At 37.3% G+C, this 26,781-nt stretch overlaps 3 protein-coding genes across 4 annotated transcripts in view; 2 read left to right on the top strand and 1 right to left on the bottom strand.

Annotated features, from left to right (window-relative positions):
- The window catches only part of LOC134747452 (dystrophin), a 628,976-nt gene that overhangs the window by 432,606 nt on the left and 169,589 nt on the right, over window positions 1–26,781 (bottom strand). The gene's annotated exons all lie outside the window — the stretch shown is intronic.
- On the top strand, window positions 1,938–6,842 carry LOC134743326 (uncharacterized). The gene is made up of 5 exons (XM_063676752.1): window positions 1,938–1,997; window positions 2,662–3,792; window positions 5,355–5,402; window positions 6,146–6,183; window positions 6,716–6,842. Exons 1-4 carry the CDS (start codon window positions 1,988–1,990, stop codon window positions 6,166–6,168), a joined length of 1,212 nt encoding a protein of 403 aa, XP_063532822.1. The 5' UTR covers window positions 1,938–1,987; the 3' UTR covers window positions 6,169–6,183; window positions 6,716–6,842.
- On the top strand, window positions 9,765–18,623 carry LOC134753187 (uncharacterized). Its single transcript, XM_063689022.1, has 5 exons — window positions 9,765–9,854; window positions 10,896–11,078; window positions 12,253–12,349; window positions 16,869–17,026; window positions 18,403–18,623. Exons 1-5 carry the CDS (start codon window positions 9,821–9,823, stop codon window positions 18,588–18,590), a joined length of 660 nt encoding a protein of 219 aa, XP_063545092.1. The 5' UTR covers window positions 9,765–9,820; the 3' UTR covers window positions 18,591–18,623.

The following is a 26,781-nucleotide window of genomic DNA, read 5'->3' as shown; positions in this document are numbered from 1 at the left end:
CGTTAACTGTCGTTACCGGTTTTACGTTTAAAACCGTCAGCAGAGAATGGATTGTAATAGAGGTAAAGTCTAAGAAAAAAACGTGCTTAGTTTGACATCCAACACAGATGGCGCTGTAGTGCGCCATATGTTTTGCGGTCACTGAATTGTCAAACGTCAACTTTTGACAATCAGAATTACCGCAAAATGTATGGAGCTGCAAATGCAAAGTAGGAAATTAGCTTACATTTTACGCATCTTACTCGATCAATGTATCTTTGCCGCCAGGAACATCAACACAATACGAATACAGTCGCCATTAGATATATCAGAGCGGCCAAGGTGCTCAAAAATATCTGAACACGCGCTCTAGCTCCTTGACAAAAGAGCCGTGTTCAGATATTTGTGAGCGCCTTGGCCGCTCCGATATATCTGATGGCGACTGTACATGACTGTTGGGTTAACATGTATACAAGTATGATGCAAATATAAATGTATTTATATTCAAATTTTGTCAAAAATCTTGGCATTGCATATATATAAGTAACAACTTTTTTTAACGAATTTTTTAATTGCCACATCCCCTTTCAATTGCCTTTATACATAATGTTTAACTGGCAATGTTCGTAACCAGAATATGAGTGATTATTATCATATTAAGCTTGTTTCTAAATTTTTGGCCTGGGGCTTATGATATTTCATCGCGACACAATCTTCACCTTCGCCCTCTAGTATCTTTTATCAGCATGCAAGCTCAGAATCTCGGAAAGGTTATTCCACAGCCGTGATGCACCTAAATGCTTCTGTTTTCAATAGCTCGTCCTTGACACATATCGCGATTCACCATTTAAGATTGTTCATGTAAGATTGAGATGTTTTCTAAGAAAGTTCGTTTTTACTCTTCAAGAATTACATACAATTACTACTTCTAATATTAGTCCAGTATAAAAAACATATAGTTATAATCCTTCGATTTTCTTAAAGAAAATATTAATTAATGTTTATTTCACATTTAGAAACGGGTCTATCGCGAATTTATTTTGTTACCTTTATTTACCGACGTTTCGACACAGGTTTCACTGGTCGTGGTCGCGGCTAACTGACGTCCCAGCAAAATGTCAAAACAGAGATTTGTGTGACTACCCCACGATTGATACGTGATTTAATATGTGTTTAAACCGCGAAAGTTTTAAATGTTATATTAATTAATGTTATAGTCAATCTGGTATTCAATTCTAGGCTAATTTGCTTGCTCTAAGCCGAAGCTCGTAGAATTTTCCACTTTGTATTTTAAAAATCTGGCGTATACATACATTATCTTTGCTTAAAGAACATTATACGTTTTTTATCCTATATAAGTTCATTATAACTTCATATACCTAACAATACAAAAACACTGTATCTCCAAGGCACAATAACAAGGCAATAAATACATAGGTTTAAAGTTATCGTTCTAGAAATCAAGTTTTTATTAGTCCCATCCCAAACGCAATAAGGGAATTTGCGGGCAGCGATCAATCGCCAACGACCGGGCATGATTGACCAACGGGAAAAGTGTACTTTCCACCCATTTATCGGGTTTGCCCCCCTGGGTAGATTGATAGGTGTTTTATTGTATTTTTGTTCGGTCGGATACCGGTTTAAATGTGACTTGTGATAGTCTTATGTGATATTGGTGGCGATGTATCAAATGTGCATTTAGCATAAAAGCCATTATGCCGGCTGTACACTCTCGGCCGAGATTCTCGGAACCGCTCCGATCCAATCGGAGAAGCGAGAGACAAGAGCGAGACGAGAAGGGAGCATCATGTACACTCTCATTCTCGGTCTGTCTGGGGGTGTCTCGCCGAGAGTGTACAGCCGGCATTAGATTGTTTTCCATATTCTCGTACAATAAATTCCAAATTATTAATGGATTTTTCTGTTATGCGTGATAGAGTGGTAATTAACTGTTTTTTCTTTCTTTTTATTTGCAGCTTACAGCAATAGCAACTATTACCCAGGAAATATGGGACCAGGTAAACAAAAATCTAAATTTTGAGATAAAACTTCGTTCTTACTTCATTTTAAATTTTCAATTTCAATATTTTTTTTCATATAATTTACATTTTATACGTCAGTAGGTATACAATTATAGATTACATTAGATATTATACATTAAATAACTATTACAATTTAGGCTAAATACTTATTTACAAAAAGAATTCTTCAATGGATATTGCGTCTGACTAGTTTTCTTTTCATTTGTCGTACAAATGAAGTGTAACTCGTGGCCTGTTTTATTAACGGAGGGATCTTATTATAAATATTTGGACCAATGAAGTTAAGGTATTTTTTGTTACCTATCTAATAGCGTGAAAATGAATACTGTTACGTAATAAAAAAGTATACGTTACTTTTTTATGTTTTGACGTTCATGTATATGTACTTATAAAAAAATGAAAATTGTAGTTTGATATTGACCAGTTATACTTAGGTGATTGAAACAGGAAGGAAATCTGCATATATTTATATCAGCGAAGAAATTCAAAGATTAAGTCAAAATTCGCATTGATATATATCGAGGACTACTTATATCCCTCTCTTGATGATGATAATGAAACAATTAAATTAGATAATAAACTAACTAAACCTTGAACGAGTTTTGTCATTAATAAAAGTGTTACTAATTAATATTTTCAGGACAAATAGGATCTGCGATAGCGAACGCAAACGCATTCGCCGAAATCAACGGAAACGGACAAGGCACCGCCAACTCTATAGCGCAAGCTGACGCAGCCGCCCAAGCCGCAGCGCAAGCCCAAGTCGCCGCACAAGCCGCTCAGAACAACCTCAATCAGTACCAATACTATCCAGGCCAAGATGCTGGATCTCAGGCTGCTGCACAAGCTCAGGCCATAGCACAGGCTCAGGCCGCCGTAGAAGCCGCTCAGAACAACTTCAACCAGTTCCAACTCTACCCAGGCCAAGATACTGTATCTCAGGGCCAGGCTCAAACCCTAGCTGAAGCCTTAGCCGAAGTTCAGGCAAACTCCAACCGCGCTTATCCAGTCTCTTATCCCGGTAACTGGAATCAGGGAGGATTCCAACAAGAAACTTATCAAAAGAAATTGATCATGCAGCAGCCGGGCTCGTTGTACTACCCAGGTGGTAACCAAGGATTCCCTGGTGGTAACCTAGTCATCCCCGGTGGAAGCCAAGTCTTCCCCGGTGGAAATCAAGTCTTCCCCGGTGGAAATCAAGTCTTCCCCGGTAGAAACCAAGGCATCCCCGGTGCAAACCAAGGCTTCGCTGGATCTAGCGGGTTTGTTAATTTCGGAAGCGGAGCTTCCCAGGCCCAAGCCACTAGCAATGCCCAATCAGGGTATGGAACAGCGCAAGCTCAATCTGACGCCGTTGCTCAGGGAGACTCTCAAGCGATAGCGGATGCTACGGCTCAGAGCTCAGGATACTCAAATGGATTATATGGAGTGGGAAAGCCAGACTCGTTAGCTCAAGCTCAAGGAAGCGCACTAACTAACTATCAGACAGGTTACAAGAATCTACCATATGGATACGGTGGATCTGGTGCTTCAGCTCAAGCTCAAGCCGAAGCTGATCTAGGATCAGCACAAGCTATGGCAAACGCATTAGCTCAGCAGTTAGCTTCGCAGGCTCAGGCTGACGCTTCAGCTAACGCTAACGTAATGTCTCAGCCAGTGATGTATCAATCCCCGACGTCATATTTCTACTCGGGTGGGGCCCAACCGGTGAGGACTAACGCAGCGGCTCAAGCTGACGCACAGGCGGTAGCGAATGCTGTGGCTGATGGAGGTAAAGGTAACACATACCTACTCTATTAAGTATTCATAAAACTTGGCCTTCTGAAAAATTTGGTTTAGTATATAGGTACAAATTTTAAAATCACAGGGACTAATAGAAACTATCAACGTCTTGTTAGATTTGACTGATGGTTATGATTAACACCAATAGTCATGAAATAAAACTATGAAAACGGATTATATCGCGTATATTGAATTTATAATACATCCCGACGTTTCGAACTCTTTACAGCGTTCGTGGTCAACGGGTGACCCGTTTTCATAGTTTTATTTCATGAGTAACTATCGCGGTAACCGAAGACAATATTATGTAACACCAATAGTGTTTAGATATAATACAATTCACATACTACAATATTTTAGCAACTTAAAATCGATTATTCCAATTTTCTACTTAACCGAACGCTAATATAAATTTTCAGAATTATAATTTACACAAATTTGATGAATTAAAACCAGGACGCCAATTCTAATTTTATATTTATTGTTCTGAAACTGTTACGAATTTGATCTGTCAGCTTTTAAAAGTGACATTCCTAGATCAGAAACGCCGCTGTAGATATCAAATCAATAACTAACCACCAATGCTAACTGCCACAAGTGCTAACCACCAATTGTTTTTGTTAATGTGTAGCTACTGGTGAGAACCTGTAATTGGCTTTTTGTATCATATTTATAAAACCTATAGACATGTTAACAGCTGTTGGATCTCCGAATAATAATAAATAAAAATAAATAAAATAAATAAATAACAGCTTTAAAATAATCAATTTCGAATTGGGCTCCAAGAAACTTGAATTGACAAGTTAGTTGAACCATACTTATTTCAAAATCTAATTGAAATCTTTCTTTAATCTAAAATCTCAAATGGTTTAACTCAACTTAACTACTTACTCGTTTTTTAGGGTTCCGTACCTAAAAAAGAAAAAATGGAACCCTTATAGGATCACTCGTGCGTCTGTCTGTCCGTCTGTCACAGCTCATTTTCTCCAAAACTACTGAACTAATTAAGTTGAAATTTGGTACACGTATGTAAATTTGTAACCCAAAGACGGACATGTAACGTAAACAAATGAATCTTAAACATGGGAACCACTTTTGGGGGGTTAATGAGAAAAATAAAAAAATATGGTTTTTCAAACTACATTTTGTTACACTCGTATCAAATGAAAGACCTTATTTTAAGATTCTCATATATATTTTGTTTGTAATTTAGAAGTTATTAAAGAAAATAGACATAAAATGACCATTCCCCCCCTTTATCTCCGAAACTACTGGGTCTAAAGTTTTGAAAAAAATAAACAAGATAGTTCTTTACCTATAGATGACACGAAAATCTATTAGGAATGTGCAGTCAAGCGTGAGTCGGACTTAATTACTTAGTTTTTGATCCGACCTCTACGGATTTTTAAAACATTTCACTCACGTTTCACATAAAAAAATACATTGTGGAAAATTCTATAATGTACGGCACCCTTGGAACGCGAGTCCGACTTGCACTTGGCCGGTTTTTTCCTATATTCATGTCTGTAACAAAATATATTAATTTCACAGACGCGTCCGCCCAGGCGCAGGCATCAGCGTTGTCCGCCATAAAAACAGGTGTGTATATCACAAAGGAATTCGACGTCGAAAAAACCCTCCACACACTCAAAGGAAAGTATCCCAAACAATGCCCCACGCGTTATCTGATACAAACCTTTGTTTGCCAAAGAAATTTTTCGCGTGCTCGGGGCATAATTCTTAACAAGCGTATTCCGGTAATCCCTTGGCGTGCCCTGACAACTTTTGGGACATAAATTAAAAATATATTACAAGACCAGATGGTGTGCGACTGTGCGGGTCTCATGCAAATTCTATTTAATCAAACTTCCCTTGAATCCGTCGGGGCTTATGAGTATTAGAATTTTTCAGACGAGTCAGTTGTTGGAATAATTTTAAAGTCACTAGTTTAAGTTTAAAAGTGGAAAAATTACTGCCTTGGGTGAGACTTGAAGGTCTTGGTGGCTCAGTTGGCAGAGCGCTGGAGTATCGATCCAGAGGCCGTGAGTTCAAGTCTCACCCAAGGCAGTAATTTTTCCACTTTTAAATTTTTTCTAAGCTTAATAGCATCGATCGCAGACGTTTCTGCTTGTTAAAAATTAATTCACTAGTTTAAGTTTAGCAAGAAAGGGATTTGAGATGATGGCTAAGAAATACTTAAATCCTTTTGTAAAATTGAACATGGTTTTGGTCCTGGTTATTGTTCAAATTAGTATTAAGTAATTCATTCTGGTTCCCTAAGAGATTTTTGATTTGTTTTTCGAAGGAAAATATAATATAAATGACGCATTCTAATATTTCAGGTGATTCAGATTCACAGGATTAGAAAATATTTACTGTAGTAAGTAAAAAAATTACAAACCTATTTAATATTTTTATTTAAAAAAATGTTTATCCGTGTCGATGTTCACTAAACTGTAAATATGAATTGAAAATGTTGTATAAGATTTACTGGTATATTTAATGTATTTAATAACGGGTCACTCACGTTTATTTGCCCCGACCCCCGACGGAACTAAGACGGTGTTGTGCATTTAGGGTGAGAGTTAAAAGCATGTGTCTCAGATCGTCGCCGTTTGTTTGTGTGTTTGTGCATACAAATGAATGTTTCCTAATATCTAAAAAAAAGGATCGACCGAGTGAGTTGCGGTTTTCAGTAGAGATCTAATAATACACCAGAGATAGTCTTGAATAGGTTATAATTCAACATACTGCGCTGCTTAAATCTTGCGGGGTTTTTAAATTTTATATTGATATTGATTGTCTGCTAAAGCTCCTTATAGTAAAGTCGAGCATTTTCGACTTATAATCGTGAGTGACCCGTTTAAATACATTAAATACGTTTGAGTCTCACATGAATTTTACGTTTACAGGTACAACTAGCTCACGACTCAAGCGACTAAGCCATGAAGACGGACTCGAATGTAATGTGGTCTAAAAGTGTGAAGCAAACCGAACGAGACACTTTTATTTATTTTTAATTATATGTTCGGGGCAATAGTGTGTGTTTTATTTTAACTATATATTTCGAAATTAAAATAAAAAAGAGGTTTTTTAAGGATGTTCGCTTACTTGGTGGCTGCAAGCGCCTAGCATCCGTGTAGAAATTAATTAAGTACCTGAAACAAAAATAAATAATACGTAAGTAAAATATAAACAACAAGATTATATTTCATGTAGCACTGTGTACAAGGGGATTTTGTTATGCCTTCAACACTGCGACTGAAACCTACTGGATAAACAACTTTTAGTATTAGGCCAACAATAAAATGTAAAAAAGTGTGTGTGTGTGTGTGTGTGTGTGTGTGTGTGTGTGTGTGTGTGTGTGTGTGCGTACTGCGGCGAGTGACTAAAATATGTGTCTAAACCGTAAAATTATTTTAATACCTATGGCTAGGTCACAGGGCGGACACGCTATACATCAAAAATCACTTGCGTTTCTATGTGTGAACGGCACGTCTGTACACGCGTCATGCGTCATAGTGTGAGTAAGTTGCTTAAAAATAGTACTGAGCGGCCGGCAAACAGCCGTCAATCTGGTGTCGCGGGGAGAGGTAATTCGATCCGGGCGGGGCGGTGCGTGGATGTTCTGTATGATAATACTATTACTTATTCTGTGTTACTATTACTAATACTATTACTAAAAAGACAAGCTGCAGTTAAAAACAACAAAAAATTTGTACAATTTTACTATTTATATGTAACAATTAATGATATGATATTATATGATGATTATGATACAAACATCCTTCCTCCCCGTTGACTACACGATCAGCATCTCAAAGCGTTTCATCAAGGCAACGAGAATGTGTGCCGTAACAGGACTGATTGTTCGGCGTCCGGTTATTAGAGAGCAATAAGCCGAACGTGACTTCAGCGGGCGCAGCACGGTTCCATTTTTATCGCCTGTCACTATGTCCGTCACTTTCGCACTTACATACTTGTTAGAACGTGATAGGCATGGTGACAAGCGATAATAATGCGACCGTGCTACGCCCGCAGGTCATGGGAAAACTAGGGCACAACGCAATCAAATCATAGTGTTTCAAACTTAAACTTAATACTTTTCTCTCTGCACAAATTTTATGTGTCTTTGGCCTTATGGTTGACTGGCAGAGAATGCAATTTGGCATTAAGTCCGTTGTACATTGTTGTATAAAATATAAATAAATAAAAGGCAAGTAACGATATGAGATATGAGACTTTCTCAAAAATAGGTTTGACAGGTACCAAAGACGAAAAAACCGGCCAAATCCGAGTCGGACTCGCGCACGAAGTTCCGTACTATTAGGCAGAAAAACGGCAAAAAAATCACGTTTGTTGTATAAGAGCCGTAAATATTTATTTTATTCTGTTTTTAGTATTTGTTGATAAAGCGGCAACAGAAATACATCATCTGTGAATAGTTCAACTATCTAGCTATCACAGTTCATGAGATACTGCGTGGTGACAGACAGACGGACAGCGGAGTCTTGGTAATAGAGTCCCGTTTTTACCCTTTGGGTACGGAACCCTAAAAAGAGGTTTTAAAACTTAAACCCTGTTTTGTTGAAGTCTTAGTAATAGGATTAGTAATACCCTACCCCCCTATACCCCATTTCAGTCGTCACTGACGGAATATGCTCGGATTATAAGCCTATAAACGCTGGAGTACCCCAAGGATCTGTACTATCGCCTACCCTGTTCCTTCTGCATATCAATGATATGTTATTAACTAACAATATTCATTGCTATGCAGACGACAGCACTGGCGATAGCTGTTATACAGGTCGTGCAAACGCCCCCCCTGAGCAGGTGTCGGAGTGCAGGATCCGACTTGTGTCTGAGATCGAGACGTCCCTTGAACAGGTCTCCGAATGGGGTAGACGTAACCTCGTCCAGTTCACAAGTCTGCGCGTTATCCGCCAAAAAAACCCCATTTGTCACGGCGCCAAAGTTTCAGGGCATTCCCCTTACCACCGCTAAAAGTATCGGGATACTTGGTGTCGACATTACGATCGTAGTCCAGTTTCGTAGTCATCTGGAACAAAAAGCCAAACTGGCCTCCAAAAAGCTTGGGGTGCTTAACAGAGCCAAACAGTACTTCACACCGGGTCACCGACTTTTGTTATAAAAAAGCGCAGGTTCGACCTCATATGGAGTACTGTTCTCATCTCTGGTCTGGCGCTCCACAATACCAGCTCCTTCCCCTTGACTCCATCCAACGTCGGGCAGTTCGTATTGTCGGCAATTCCGAACTTACTGACGGCTTAGAACCTCTTAGTCTTCGGTGAGACGTTGGCTCTCTTTGCATGTTCTACCGTCTGTACAATGGGGAATGTTCCGAAGAACTTTTTGATCTGGTGCCATCGTCTCGTTTCTATCACCGCACCTCCCGCCAAAGGAGCAAAGCTCATCCTCACTTCTTAGACACATGGCACACCATGAATAAGCGGGCATCCCGCTCGTTTCTTCCCAGAACGTGCAGAATGTGGAATGAGTTGCCTCCTGAGGTATTTCCTTTGTGCTACGACATAGGATTCTTCAAGAAGCGGGTATTTAGGGTTCTCAAGGGTCGGCAATGCTTAAGTGGCTCCTGTGATGTTGCTTACGTCCATGGGCGACGATGACTGCTTCCCATCAGGCGGCTCGTCTGCTCGTTTGCTGAATATCACATAAAAAAAATAAAAATAAAAAAACCCTTTGGGTACGGAAACCTAAAAAAACTAAAAAAGTGAAACGAAGGGGCATAGCTATGGTCAATTAATTTAATCAAATTTAGTAAACACATACTTACATTATGTTAAGATCTGAGAGGAAAATGAGGAGCGTGTTTGTATGAATATGCGGTCTTCCCCTCTCTTAAAACCACAGTTAATAGCAGTTATACAGCAAAATTGCGATTTATCGTAAACAACACGCATCGAGACCATAAAAGTATTTTCGCCCAATTTACGAGCGATTGTGAACGAGTGTAGTGCATTTCAGTGCATTGCGAAATGCAAGTGCGTTGCATTGCCCTGCTGGCGTTCGGTAAGCCATTTTTCATGTATGTGTTATTTTACAACTATTTAAAAGAGCTGCAAAAAGCTGTTAGTTGCTTAGCCAATAAGATTACTTAGACTTATATTGACCGGGATATAGACCGTGATTACCTTTTGTATTATCTGCGTCGAAATATCGGGAGCTCATAAATAATACAAAAGGTAATCACGGTCTATATCCCGGTCAATATAAATCTAGTGAAACTAAACGTGAATCAATCAAAACTCTAAGAAATTATCAAACATTGTTACCGATCTTCAATATTTTACAGCGTGATTTTATCATCGTTTTGTTGACTATTTTTACGTATGATTCCCGCTACATGTTTCAACTGAAACTAATTATATTAAACCTGAATACTGATTAGGTACTTCAAATGTAAAATACTATTGCCTAAAGGGGCCCACTGACTATCAGTCCACCGGACGATATCGGCCTGTCAGTTAGAACAAATATTTGACAGTTCCGAACAACTGACAGGCCGATATCGTCCGGCGGACTGATAGTCAGTGGGCCCCTTAAGATACCACAGTTATCGTAGAATACGTAAACTTATCGCAATAACATAAAATCACTGATAGATAGGGTGTTGGTACTGGGTAAATGTTTCAAATACCTCTCAAAGCCATAAGAGTTGCTAGGATTATGGGCACCATACGTATCATCATCATCATTACCATCATCAGCCTACTCTCGTCCACTGCTGGACATAGGCCTCTCCTATTGCACGCCATTGAGAACGATTTGCGGCAACTCTTATCCAGCTCTTGAGTCTTGCCAGCCACAGTTTGAGGGCGTCCTACGCTAGGTTTGCCGATACGCGGTATCCACTTGAGAACTCGTCTACCCCAACAGTTACGGCTAATATGACCGGCCCACTGACACTTCAGCTTGCTTATCCGGGCTATATCGAGTTATCGACGACTTTACCAGCCACCATACGTATAAAAGCTCATATTAAAATAAAATTGGAGTAGTAAGTTTGTTAAAACGTCTGAGTTAAATAAACATTCTAATGTTTTTCCCAAGCGCACGCTGCCCTGGGAAGCATATTCCCCGTACCTAACCATCTAAATGACGTCAATGCCGCTACAACGACTGGAACTACGAATAATACGATAATAACCAAGAGCACAATGGTAGCGAGAAGAGCTAATCCTCGTATGAAGGCTCGGCGATCCACATCTTCGTCTTCAGGAGATCGACTTATCGGTAAAATTTAACTTAACACTAATGTAAAGGCTAAGCAGTCACAGTCACCTTTGCACACTTGCACCATCACGAGCCAAATCACGACCAGAACCACGAACAATACCATAATAATTTTACCAAGTGAGCGATGGTGGTGAAAAGAGCCACCCATATTGAAGGCTCGGGGATCCACATCTTCGTCTTCAGGAGATCGACTTATCGGTAAAATTTCACTTAACACTAATGTAAAGGCTAAGCAGTCACAGTCGCCTTTGCACACTTGCACCATAACGAGCCAAATATCGACCAGAACCACGAATAATACCATGATAACCAAGTGAACGATGGTGGTGAAAAGAGCCACCCATATCGCCATCCACGTCTTCAACTTTACGAGAACGACTCATCGGTACAAAATCTTTTAAACATTTATGTTGGTGGTAAGATGCTTGCAAATAAATATTTTTCACCACACCAACGCGAGGAAAATACTATTTAACGATGAAATACCAAAAAAAAATCTAATCCAATCAAACCCAAATGAACGTAATAAAAAAAAAATTAAACGTCAATTCTACCAGCTAACATAAGGAAACAACTCAAAATTTGCATCTGATTACTTTGCCCCACATGTGGATAAAATGTAACTTTCTCGTTAGTTTTTGAACAATCAAGAGGGCTTTAACCAGTTGGTGTGGTGAAAAATCTTTTGAACGGTTATGATCATAATAAACAGTCGAAAATTCACACAGAAGCTTAAAATTTGAAGAGTTATGAAGTCAACAAATATCCTATGTATAGACACACCTTTAAAACTACGCTAGATAGGTAAAGTCTGACCACGCTAACTTTGCTCAAACTTGGCAGTAAAAATGCACACAACCCTTTTTTTTTTCTCTTTTTTTTGTCGGAGTGGGAATGCACTTACGCACAGTGTGTCGGACTCGCCGCTCCTTTTCCCTCTCTTGGTGAGAGGGGGGGGAGAATTGGCCCTACCCACTAAACCCACTCCGGCGTTTCACCCTCTTGGCCGTTCGTGAGGGCGCACTGGGATCGATAACATTCCACCACGGACACAACCCTACGAGACGTAGCACTTGGTATGAAAACTTAGCGTGATCAGACTCGACTACAATTTTTTTTACGTGTCTAATAATTAATCATCATTTTCAACGGTCCATGTCTAATGTTTTAGGAAAATCGAAATCGTCAGGAGACTCACTAGGACTGGAGTCATCTGGAGAGAGCTCCTCAGAAGAAAAACAACGCAAACCGCTCGAAGGAGGAGGATGGTTCATATTTCTTTTCCTTACACTTTTTGACACACCTCACATTGACATTCAGCAATTAGGTCTTTGGTCTTGGTCTTGGTCTTGGTCTAAAATAAGGGAATAAGCTACAGCATTCTAATACGGTAGTTTTTAGAAAATAGTATACTTAAGAGCCAACAGGAGCTGAGCGAATTCTCAATTTTGAGATTTCAAACTGATTATCTCCGTCGCGCTGACGGGGGCGGCGCCGCCATATCCCCGTGTGTGTGGTGCACGCACACAGACGCGCACGTCATTTGCGCTCACGGACCTTATGCCTGCAAGTCGCGTCGCGGTCGCAGCCCGCTATATAGGCATATCATAGGCTATAGCTAGTTCTTACAAACTTTTTCTGTTAGCTTAGCTCGCTACCACCACTGAGCGTTTACTTATTTCCTGTTATTGTGATTTAACTTCTTGATTTTAGGTAGCTGAATTCAATATCCTTCTACAACCTGCAATCCAAATAACATTTTGACTTTTACAGGAGAGTAAAAAAACAATCATTTCTTTTCTCGTTTCCGTGCGGAAAGTATCAACTTTCGACACGCTGTGCTATTAGTACCTACATTGTGCAACGAGGGGGGTAAGTGAGATTTTGTAAAGGAGGAGTTTACAATATTCTTACCCCCGGAGTTACACACAATGGTTTTCGTTACACTTGTGATGAAAAACTAAATTTTCAGGGAAATAATTATAAAATACGGTGACATTTCAAATATTCGTCCGCCATATTGTCATTTCTTGACAATTTAGGCATCTAAGGCACAGACCTTCGGCATTCAGCCACGATTGAAAATTTTGTGTAAAAATATTTTAAACGGCTATTAAATTAATCCAATTAAATATTATAAACAAAAATACTAAATTATAATTGTCAGTATTTTAGAAGTAAAACTCCCTTACACACCCTTATACTTTAAACAAAGTATTTTACTTATAACTTACTTGGTTCGTACTTCGTATGAATTAGTGACATATCTAATTAAAAAAAGAAAGCTATAACTCCCGCGGGAACAATATAGGCCTTTTGTTTTCCCTTCAGTACACCTGCATGAAATAAGATCTTTTCGAGCAAGTGTGATGAAAATCAAATTTGTCGCTCTCCGGCTTCGTTGATTAGAAAAAAAGAAAGCCTCAGGTTAGATAAAATTATCATAACAAAGAAACATGTGACATGAGATATTTCTTACGTTGATGTAATTATACAGTTTTATTAATGGTCCGTTTTTTATTTATGAGTCAGATTTTGATTAAAATAGGTATGTTTGAAGAGCTCCTAATCCTGGTCGGAATGAATAAGAAACCCCAATTTGGGACAATAGTCTAGTCTACAAAACGTTCAAGGTGGTTAAAAATATAGTGTAAGCTGTTCGCATTAAAAAACCGCAAATCGATGTATAGGTTAGCCGTTTGGTACACGTATACTAGAGGTCAAAACAAAATTATTGACCCGCAGTTCCTAAAAAAAAATCCCTTGGGAGGGGAGTGCTGAAACTTTTTTTTGTATAAAAAATCTTTTTTTTTTTTATAAAAAAACTTTTTTTTTTAAACCTATCGTATTCTTCTCTTATCTATCATACGAAAGGGCTTTTTGAAGCGATTCTGAAAATATATCACATAATTACATTTTAGCCATTTTTCTTAAATTGAAACAAAAAGAATTTTCAAAACATACCAAGTTTGGGCTCCTCCAGATACGATATGGCTGATTTTTTTTTGTACAATATACCAAAAATGATACGTGATTTCCTCATATCTAACCCAAAAAAAGGAATTTTCAAAATAATTTTATTTAGTTTTTTTTTAAATACAAAGTGACACAGTTAGGTTTAAAGATCTTTATTTTCTCATAAGAATACATAATATTCACTTACACGAGAATTAATTGTTTTTTCACGCAAAATACATTTTATCGGTGAGCGCACACTTAACCTATAACAAATAACTTAATACTGTAGGTATTAACATATATGACTTAAACTAAAAGTATACAAATTAAACTAAATTAAACAAAAAACACTTTTTTTTTGTTTTTTTTTTGTCGGGTATATCAATAACTTATAAACAGAACAATTAGCAATGGAATGCGAGCGTAGTTGCTACGGCCCGGACCGGCCGTTCTACTTCAATACCTATTTTACGAGACTTATGGAACTGTACTGCAGATACGGTACATATTAATCATACAAGGATACGTAATATCCATATATCCAACGGGAAATACCTCTTTAACCCTTTAACTTGACCCCAAACTTGGTATGTTTTGAAAATTCTATTTGTTTTAATTTACAAAAAAAATGGCTAAAATGTAATGATTTGGTATACTTTTAGAATCGCCTCAAAAAGCCCTTTCGTATGATACCACACACGATAGGTTTTTGAAAAAAAAAAAATGTTTTTTCCATACAAAAAAAAAAAATATTGTAGCACACCCTTCCTAAGGGATTTTTTTAGGAACTGCGGGTCAAAAATTTTGTTTTGACCTCAGTATGCGTGTGCCAAACGGCTAACTTGTACATCCATTTGCGGTTTTTCTTTGAAATTGGGCTTGTACGGCTGCCACTAATAGAGATACTAACTCCTAAAAATACGTATGATACCTCATTAGATTCGGAATGATGTCTAGAAAAATGTATTCGAAGCATTCCCACATAAAAAAAGTTCAAAAGCTATTAACAAAAAACGCAAACGTACCATTACGCAAAAAACAGCAAAAAATCACGTTTGTTGTTTGGGGAGCCCCACTTAAATATTTATTTTATTCTGTTTTTAGTATTTCTTGTTATAGCGGCAACAGAAATACATCATCTGTAAAAATTGCAACTGTCTAGCTATCACGGTTCATGAGATACAGCCTGGTGACAGACTGACAGATAGATTGACAGACAGTCAGACAGACAGACAGATATTATTTTAAAGGTATTAAATATTCTTTTAAAAATTAGAAAAAATCAACAAGTTAGGCAATTATTAAGTAACCACATTTTTCTCGAACTTTCGTCTTTGTTGTAAATAAAAAAAAAAAAAAAAAATTGGCGTAAAAAGTATTTCGCCTCGTGGAGCCCTTTTCATATACATAATAAGATCACGTCATAAACGATTTAATAAAAGTAATACTTTATTTAAAATAAATTTTAGAATAAAAGTGAAAATTGTAAAATATAAAACAATATTTTAACCAAAGTATTACTAATTCTTTTTACAATCAAATGTATGAATACGTACTTAAAACTGATACTTTTCTAAATAACGAATAAATGGACTAAATTGTGTAATTAATTTTTAGTGCAAATCACCACAATTTGCTTCTAAAGAGCAAATCAGTGACCAAAAATTATATATGATTTTAATGTTTCGTTCATATATTCAGATTTGTGTATGAAAATGTGAAACTATTATTTCTAAAATAAATTATTCGTCCCTAATTACACAATAATTATACCAAATTTGATCTCATAGCAACAGATATGTAGAAATAGAGGCAAACTGGACCGCAGAAGCCGACTTTTCCCCTCCCTTTTTCGCGGGTTACCAGGACTTAATCTCGTAGCTAGTGCGTCAGCAGTATGAACCAAGGAATAATAAATAGTGTTAAACGATATCCCCTGAGGCCAAAGTGCATACTCACTTTACTTACTTCGCCTACTAAGAGGCAAATCGCGACTTTGAAAAGGTTTATCGATCTTATCACATCACTAGATTATCGACATTTAATGTCGACTATTGCCCATCACTTTTCTGTCTGTGTACGTATTTAGAAACTTGACCCCGCCCCTAAAATTAGTGCGATAAGAACAACTGCAGCTTAGGCGAAAAATCCTGCGTAAAAATCTCAAAAATCGAGGTTTTGTACTCGACTGTTTCCTCCTCCAAAACTTAACCAATCGTAACCAAATTTGGAAATCTAAATGATTATGAAATTGTCTGTGTCGGACTGTTTTGATTTTTTGGCTAATTGATACCAGTTTTGAATACCACGCCTCTCATTGCGGCATAGTCAGTGAGGCCATTTTTGGCCATGTGTGAAGGGCTCTAGCGCCTTAAAAAACAAAAATATCAAAAAAAGCAAAACACACCGACACAGATATTGACAATATTAATCTGTGTAGAAAAAATCATTGCTCTAGCTTCAAAAACCACGGAGGAAACAGTCGAGTACGTTTGTATGGAGAAATGACCACTCCTGTTGGCTCTTAACTAGCGTGAGTTGTATTAGTGTTAATTGGGTACAGTTTTCTAAAAATTGCCATACATAAGATGTTGCGTATCCCTTAATTTTTGACCAGTAGGAGGCAGTTTCATAAGAATCTGAATGATATATTCTTTTCATCGCAGTATATTTAATGATTATTTCCAAATATTATACTCCCCATGGCTTGCAGCTAAATCAACATTTTTGGGTAAGTACTTTTATATTTTCTTAAGTTTTACAATCATTTTTCTCACCAATACCAGTGTAACGTTCAATCTTGATCAAATATAACAATAATAATTCCAGGAGAAAATGGCACCGTAAATGCACCCCGTGCCCCGAAGACATGGCCAAGAAGTGGCGTGATCCGACCATTAAGTGGATCTGCAGCGGGTACCAGCGCGCGCGCCGCTCCTTTAAGAGCGAGTGCATGATGTACTATAGGAACTGCCAGGATGGCACTAGTAAGTTCTTTTTAATAGGCTTCACTAACTATTAAATAAAATAAAATAAAAACATACGCTAATCATAAGATTTTAAACCATTTTATGCCAAAAATGTTAGGTACATCTTGAAATAAAAAGAGCTGTACTCTTTAAACTGCTCGATTTTTATAAAACATAGCTAATAATTTGGGTATTTTTAAAGTCTCTCGTACATTTCTTCTCCAAAACTGACATTTGGTTAAGTGGACAGAAGCAAAAGATACGATGGTATCCTGTTTGGTAAAATCAGTTTTTTTTTGTTAAAGGTTATTCAGGGTTTTAAAAAGTCATTTTAGGTTCAAATAGTATATCCTTACATACCTTTGTCTCCGGATAATAAAAATTATAGGAATTCAAAGTCTTCCTTTCCTTCCTCCTGGAATGAAATTCCTTCCTTAAAGGTTATTCAGGGTTTTAACAAGTCATTTAAGGTTCAAATGGTATATCCTTACTTACATACCTTTGTTTCCGGATAATTAGAATCAAAGGAATTCAAAGTTCGTTTCCTTCCTCCTGGAATGAATTTAATTCCTTTTGGAATGTTTTTATGAATTGTTTTTCATAAAGATTATGCGTGTCTGACCCATATGCCCAAAATGTCAACCCGAAGTTGTCAAGCTGATGCGGTTTTCAAAACGCTTGATAGTTTTTCCGGAAGTCCAAGGGTCGTCCCTTGGGCACACGTCGGAGTTGGGTACAAGGGCCCGCAAATTGGAATATTAGTATGCCACGTCGTGACATGCTACTGCGGAACTGTGTGATGCAGGCCTAAATTCAATACAGTATTAAGTATTGCTTTCCTGCTATAGATTTTAGCGATTTAATATTTTATACTAAAAAATACTTGGTCTCAGAATTGCCTTTTTTGATAGTCCCGCCCGTAAATAATTTTATGGGTATTTTGTCATGGTCATTAAGATAATCTGGCACTAACGATATTATGTCGCTAGACTCTCTACAACGTATGAAATATAATTAAGGATAATGATATAAATATTCGTCGCAACATCATTGATATAATTATGTAAGTAGTTTTAATCTCTCTCGAAGTAGATTTAGACAAAAATCCTTTAGTGTATAGAAAAAAAATCTATTCGTCGACTTTATTATTTGGACTCAACTATAATGAGTTCATTACACAGCAGTTTACTAAACTATAATGAATTTAAATACATAACCCCTTGAGCGGCAAAGCAATATTTTAAATTTTCGCGCCGTGCGGCGAGCAGCCGCCAGGGGGCGTGTTTTCCATATTAAAAATGGCGGCCCGCCGCACGCGCGGTTGTCAGAGAGCGTCCCATTCGAGGTAGCTTGCCGCCCGAGGGGATAAGAAACGGCATGATCGTGTGTTCCAGTGTTCACGAAAATCCACGACCACCGTTGCGACGAAACTGCGGCCGGCTACACAGGCGGGCGGCACTTCTTCTACGACTACAAGGTGAAGTTGCCAGAAGACACCAGTGGAAAGAGTACCGAGACCGAAACCTCCAGCTTCGACTCATCCGACAGCTCCGCCAGAAGATCCGACAGCGGGGACGGTTGAATATTTACTACAATAAACATATTTACAAACTAATCTTTCGTTTTCCCTAAATTAAGCAGAGAGGAAATAATACTCGAAGTCATACAGTCATTTTTTTTTTATTAGCCTACTTTGGTGTCCCACTGCTGGGGAAAGGCCTACCCTCGTTTTCTCCACTCGACCCTGTCATCGGCATTTTCCCACCATTTGGGGTAGAATGCGTCCAAGTCGTCCCGCCATCTCCTTTTTGGTCTGCCTGAACCCCGGCCTGCACCGTCTATGGTGCTCCGTGGGTCCCACTCAGTAACCATTTTGGCCCACCTTTCCGGGTGCATGCGACAGACATGTCCCGCCCAGTCCCACTTAAGCTTATCGGTCTTGACGCCTACATCTGCAACACTAGTTCTGGAGCGTAGTTCCGTGTTTCTGATTCGATCAGTTCTACGAACACCTAATATACTACGCTCCATAGCTCGCTGGCAAACCTTGAGTAAAAAAACCCATGGACATAGATATAGACATAATTTATTGGTAATATATTACAGGTCACAATTTTTTAACTAATCCACAAAGGAGAATGGGAACTACGTAGTTCATATTCCTTATAATAATTTTTCGAGTTATCGCCGAGAAGAACTTGGTTAAAGATGTCTGTTGCTGGCTTCCGATCCATAATTGTATTTCATTTTTGTTAAAATAAAATATAAAAAAACCGGCCAAGTGCGAGTCGGACTCACACACGAAGGGTTCCGAACCATTAACTATAAAAACGGTCACCCATCCAAGTACTGACCCCGCCCGACGTTACTTAACTTCGGTCAAAAATCACGTTTGTTGTATGGGAGCCCCACTTAAATCTCTATTTTATTCTGTTTTTAGTATTTGTTGTTATAGCGGCAACCGAAATACATCATCTGTGAAAATTTCAGCTGTCTAGCTATCAGCAGATCACGAGATACAGCCTGGTGACAAACGGACAGCGGAGTCTTAGTAATAGGGTCCCGTTTTTATCCTTTGGGTACGAAACCCTAAAAACACACTTTATGTCAAACCAATCTGCTGATGTAATGACGAAGTTACACACCACTGCTTTTCTTAATTGCGATTTTAATTATTCTTAAACAAATTGACACTTTATATTAATGATGGCGACTGCAGATTAACAGTTTCTGAAACGCTCCGAGGCTTTTAATATTTATTTCCAATTATAATTTAATCATTTAAAACGAAATAAGGCGTCTAAACACCTATAACACAACTTTCGTTATTTAGTTATTTATTTTTCTGTTTTGTAACATTGTTTATATTATGTTGGAATTTAGCATTACACTATGTAAATATTTTTTACTGTTCATCAAAATATAAAATGAAATCAACATATTCATTAGACGTAGGAATTACCTTTTTGTCAATGTATTTTGTTTATATTTAGGATTTTTTAATAGACTTTATTTGCTGCCATTCCTTAACCCACCTACGGAGCGGCAGCTGACGTTCACGAGGGTTCATCATACATAGCCGTTAACCGCTATACGTGTTTTCGCTCGGGAGGCGATGACTGGCGAAATTTGCACCTGGCTCGCAGTCCAGTACAGATATTTTTGCCCTTGACTGTTCACGTTATTAAAATGAATGTAAGTTATATAAGTACAAAGATCCTTCTCGTACAATATCTATTGTTCATACATAGGTTCTCCCTGAGCAGACACCGATGAATCAAGCAGAATTATCTCAAGAGATCGTCGCACCATTAATCGCCATAGCAATTTGTCATACAGACAGACAGAGAGGATGAAAGCTTCACACTTCACAACCCTCGCGCTATTCTCAACTCTAACACTTAACTTAGAAGGTTTCTTTTACATTGTCTGCGAATGTAACGAAGTATTTTTTAGTGAAAATTAAGTGCTTTTACTGTTATGTGGTTTGTTGCCGTTTGACTTAAAGTTGTTTTTTGTGTGTCTGTAATTATGTAAAGGTGTCTTTTGGCAAATGCGTTTGTTTCAATAATAACTGCTTGTCATGAGATGACTATGATTTTGAAGGCAGTTCGGTCTCTTATTTACAAGTCTATTATCAAAGAAGATATAATATTATAGAGCAGTACTGTCATAGTAAATTTTGTAACCACTGTAAATTCACTGCCATCTATCGACATACTTTAAAACTAAAAATGAAGATTTATAAAAATACGTTAAAATGTATTTAAATATGAATAAAAGATTATTTTATTTGCATTAATTATTTTTATATGATTTTGACCCATGTTCTTTCACTGATATGCGGTTAAATTATAAATAACAAACGAAACCGTCAACGCCCTCTATACGAGAGTAGGTCAAAGCTAGTGGCGCCATCTGATCGAGAATAAAATTTGCGTGATTTTCGAGGCACGTTTTTTCCTTAGACTGTATCCATTTATTACGGAGTTATATCTATCTTTGCTATTACGTAAATATGTATTTCCTGTTATTATTGGTTGCCTATTCTACTCGCTCCTAAATGCAGGCTCGCGAAGTCACGAAAGTCACTAAATATTATGGGACCAAAGCTTTATAACTCAGTACCGACCGATATAAAAGAATCGAAAAGTGACACAATAGTTAACAATAAGCTAAAATCGTTACTTGTAGAGAAGGCTTACTACTCGATCGACCAATTCATGCTGTCTATGCGAAATGATCATTGATTCCATATCGTAACTTCCTCTAAACATTTATATCAACTTATTATTGTGAATAATAATTTTATTCTTAAGAATTTGAGTGACTTGTAAAATGTATTTTATTTTACCAATAAAGATCTGTATATCTGTATATCTATAATTATGTTATGTATTATGTACAATCTGCCAACGCCAACGCATCAATAGTCAAGGAGCTCGGAGTAACCACAAGGCTTTCAGCCATGTGTCTCCGGAGAGTCCTTGAATTCTTCGGACACATAGCCAGGAAAATCTATATTTTTTGGAATAACGTTACCTGTTTAAAAAAGTACTAAGTATTTAACATAACATTTACTTTTAATACCACATTCATATTCATCGTTTCCCCAGTTTAATTAAAGTGCTCTTTCATTTTCATATCCATCTTCGGAGCTGAGAGAAAAAGAACAAAGATAATACGATGGATCTTTAATACAGGAACTACTCTTTCCTCGAATAATTATATTGAGCAGAAGATTGATGAGTTTATCATTATATGGATTTACATTTTAAGGCTGATAAAACTTTCGATGTTGATTCTAGTTAAGTACTTTATATTAGTGTTATTTTTGGCAAAAGTAATTATTGCATTGCATAGTGGTATTTGGTAGTATTAAGGCGGTTCCCTGAGCCAGAGTGCGAAAAATCTCCTTACATGATCATGTTTTTCTAAGAGGCGTTGATATTCGTAGACGTGGAAAAAATATATGTAGTTCTTGACTATATTATCTTTAACAACATAGCTTCCGATACACGAATTATGACACTTCGCTCGATACAATTAATTCCCAAAGTCACTTCTAACTCGGACTTTTAATCCTACTTTACTCGGTTATTTATTACGTGATACTATAAACAAAAAAAAACAAAAAACAATCTTAACATAAATAGTAATTTCATTGCTCTATAATTTCGATATTGTAAGGTAACGTTTTTAAAATAAATAAAAACCGTCAACATTCGATCAAAATTGACACTTGGCGCGTATGTTCTTTCCCGTTCTTTCTTGCGAAATGTGACAAAGACAGCAGCAAACCGATGGAACGGCCTTAACTGGTGCAGGTAGTAGTAGAAATATTATCAGACCGATCACTACTTCGTCTGTGATAAAGAATGTCTTTGAAATGAAATGAAAGCATTTATTTCAGATACAAATAATCCATATTTGTTATCTTTAGCGGGCCTCAAAAAGTCTATATACCAAATTTCATCTAAATCGGTTCAGCGGTTTAAGAATGAGGAGGTAACAAACAGACAGATAAAGTTACTTTCGCATTTATAATGAAGCCGATGGTCCTGGGTTCGGGTTCTATACGAGAGTAGGTCAAAGCTAGTGGCGCCATCTGATCGAGAATAAAATTTGCGTGATTTTCGAGGCACGTTTTTTCCTTAGACTGTATCCATTTATTACGGAGTTATATCTATCTTTGCTATTACGTAAATATGTATTTCCTGTTATTATTGGTTGCCTATTCTACTCGCTCCTAAATGCAGGCTCGCGAAGTCACGAAAGTCACTAAATATTATGGGACCAGACAGATAAAGTTACTTTTGCATTTATAATGAAGCCGATGGTCCTGGGTTCGAATCCTGGTAAGGGCATTTATTTGTGTGATGAGCACAGATATTTGTTCCTGAGTCATGGGTGTCTTCTATGTGTATTAAAGTATTTATATATTATATATATCGTTGTCTGAGTACCCATAACACTAGCCTCCTTGGGCTTACCGTGGGACTTAGTCAATCTGTGTAAGAATAAGAATGTCTTACGAGTATAATATTTATTTATTTATAATATTAGTAGGAATAGTAGGGATTTTAACCTAGTAATCACCCTTTTAGAGGGTAGAATTTAGGATAAAGTTAGTACGAAAACACTAAGTGGAGAGTACAACGACTTTTACGTAGATAGTCGTGGGCAGGGCAAATATTAGTAGGAGAATAAAAACACAGGCCATTTCGAAGATTTACACACAAAAGCTTTACGTGATAAAAAAAACCGTAGGTGATTAGTTGTCGCAGACATTACTTAGGTCTCTCCAAAGTCTGGGATCTAGATAAGTGGGGAGGCAAACATTAGTTAGGCTTTTCGGCTAATGAAACTCTTGGTATACTACGTAACTTAGGTGCTGGCGGTGTTGCGAACTATTGTGTAAATACATATATATTGTATCAATAGAATAGAGGGCTAAAATACACAAAATATTAGAATGCTAAGTGATGCTGTATAAAATATGTTCTTAATGTAATGTTTTCAGAATAATATATAAGAAATACTAGTAAGTATAGGAGATAAAACTTAACACGCACGTATTTTTGCTTAAAATTTGAGAGTACTAATTTAGGTACATTACGCATTATGGTATCCATACTAATATTATAAATGCGAAAGTCTGTCTGTCTGTGTGGTCCCTATTCACGCTTAAACCGCTGAACCGATTAAGTTGAAATTTGGCATAGAGATAGGTTGAGTCCCTGAGAAGGACATAGGATAGTTTTTATCTCGAAAATCATCCCTTAAGAATGTAAAAAGCGGGGTGGAATTGAGATAATTAACGAAGTGCCTGCTAATTTGTGTGCATAATATGCTCAAATTTAGATTGCTATGAGATTTTCTCCAGGCGCTATTCTTACTCTAGCTGCGGTTACTAAGTCAACGCAGACGAAGTCGCGGGCAAAAGCTAGTTTATTATACGGAAGATATGCGTAGATTTCGTAAACTGCCTAGAACAAAACCCCAAAAGCTTGTAAGCAGTACCTAAGTATTTATACTTTGTGTATCACTGCTTCAGTCGAATCTTTTTCTATGTTAGCGCCTACTTTTTTTGTGTTAAAATTTTAGATGGTTTCTCGAGACACGTAAACATACACCTATACCACTGTTACCATAAATATTACTAAAAAACTCATCTAACCTCAACCGCACCTGCCATTACACATCATGCGTATGGTAAAGGTAAAGGCATTGTGTTATTTGCATAATACCCCTTAACGTGCCCTCATTTAGGGGAGGCGTGGGCAAAGCGGGCAACATGAATGTTACCAAAAATTGCCTCCTTTTGTCAAAACTTTTGTAAATTACGTAGGCAATTGAAAAAAAGATTGGGTGTTGTTAATGCTTTTTTAGATATTTTCTAAGGTTGTCTATATGTAAATTTTGCGATTAAAAGTTTCACGATGAACACAATGAACCATTTGAAAGTGAACCGAAATTGATAATATTACCATGGTTTTATTCAAAATAAATTCCAACAGGGCATTTCACACCGTTTCTTTTTATTTATTATATTTTACTTCAAAAACCCATCAATTAGAATATAGGTAATGGATCGAAAATAAATTACTGACAATTAAATTGGTGGTATATGAATTATAAAAAAGTAAGTTACGCACACACTACCGAATATTTCAGTGTTAAATTGGTGGTATATAAATTATAATATTGACAAAATTGTAATATTGTTAATGAATAAATAAATAATAATAATAATATAAAAAAATGACTTACGCACACACTAGCGAATATTTCAGTGTTAAATTGGTGGTATATAAATTATAAAAAATAAGTTACGCACACTAGCGAATATGTCAGTGTTAAATTGGCCTATATTAATAACGCTATGTTAGTTTGCTACCCCTATCCCTACCCAATGAGAAATGCTTCCAATGAGAAATGTCACCCATATACAACACCCATGCCAGGGCACATTTGTAACTCACTTTTATTAAATTTTTGACGAATCGGGACCACTGATTTCATATGTCATAATGATTGTAATCAGTTTCTACGGTTAATTAAATATTTTTTAGGGTTCCGTACCCAAAGGTTTACCCTACGGGACCCTATTACTAAGATTCCGCTGTCCGTCTGTCCGTCTGGCCGTCTGTCCGTCTGTCTGTCACCAGGCTGTATCTCATGAACCGTGATAGCTAGGCAGTTGAAATTTTCACAGATGACATGATGTATTTCTGTTGCCGCTATAACAACAAATACAAAAAGAGTACGGAACTCTCGGTGCGCGAGTCCGACTCGCACTTGGCCGGTTTTTATTTTAGCTCACTAAGACTCTATTGAGATTAAAACTTGGAGGATATAACCAAACGGAGACGCCTAGTCTGTAATTCTCTGTACAAAACAGTCTCACGATTTTTGTAGGGGAGGGGCACGTCAAATGTATACGTAACGTAAAAATAGCCATGTCAGATATGTAATAGTATTATCAAATTATCATACAGAACGGCCACGCACCGCCCCGCCCCGACTCGAATTACCGCGCCCCGCGACACCAGATTGACGGCCGTCTGCCGGCCGCTCAATACTATTCTTAATCAAGTTACTCACACAATGACGCATGACGCGTGTAAAGACGAGCCGTTTACACATAGAAACGCAAGTGATTTCTGATGTATAGCGTGTCCGCCCTGTGCCATTGGTAATAGAGTTTAGACAGAGGGGAACGCCTGTGGCTACTCCGTATTAAAATGATTTGATCTTATGATGTTAACGCTTTTAATTTGAATTATCCTAACTTTAAATTAATTGTGTAAGTATCAGCTATTTACATAAGAAATTGTTACAGCACGATTTACAGTTAAAGATTAAATACTTTATATAAAAACGACCGGTCGACGACCGGTCTGGCCTAGTGGGTAGTGACCCTGCCTGTGAAGCCGATGGTCCTGGGTTCGAATCCCGGTAAGGTCATTTATTTGTGTGATGAACACATGCAGATATTTGTTCCTGAGTCATGGATGTTTTCTATGTATTGTATTTGTATAAGTATTATATATATCGTTGTCTGATGAGTACCCACAACACAAGCCTTCTTGAGCTTACCGTGGGACTTAGCCAATTTGTGTAAGAATGTCCCTTTAATATTTATTATTATTAAAAAAAAATACCAATCTTTATAAAATACTATCTCGATTTGTATTATTGATCGAGCTTTAGCGAAGGTCTCAGTTTCAGATTGTGCAAAAATGCTTTCGTTATGTCCGGACGTTCTCCTTTACAGGTCGCAATTCTCAACTGATTCTAGTTTAAAAAAAATTGTCGATTAATTAAGTAAATATTTTCAAAATGGCGGAGCCATACATTGATTAAGTTTTAGGCTATACGTGCGAGATATACAGCTCACAGAGCCACTAGTAATATATGTAGTGGTCTCAGAGCATACAATACAACCAATTATTCTTTATTGCTCAGCAATATGAAAGACAAAAATTCATTTAACTGAACAAGAAGTAAAAAGATTAAAGGCGGCCTTATCGTTAAGCGAGGTTTAGACTAGCAAGAACTTGCATGCAATTTTCATTACATTGCGGTATCTGATAAACATTTTGAATGCAGTTTACCTTCTTCTTCTTCTTCTTTTAAAATTATGGCTTCAGCCCAGTGGGACTATTTCGCCAGTATCAAGGTATTAAGAGGTTTAAAAACGACAAAAATTGTACGGTTGTACAAGACAGTGTACGGTGATTTGTTAGCTCTTGTAAATCGATAGCTAG

The sequence above is a fragment of the Cydia strobilella genome, chromosome 1 (genome assembly GCF_947568885.1).
Source record: "Cydia strobilella chromosome 1, ilCydStro3.1, whole genome shotgun sequence".
In the NCBI taxonomy this organism is placed as follows: Eukaryota; Metazoa; Arthropoda; class Insecta; order Lepidoptera; family Tortricidae; genus Cydia; species Cydia strobilella.
This window is presented reverse-complemented; position numbering and strand designations above follow the sequence as displayed.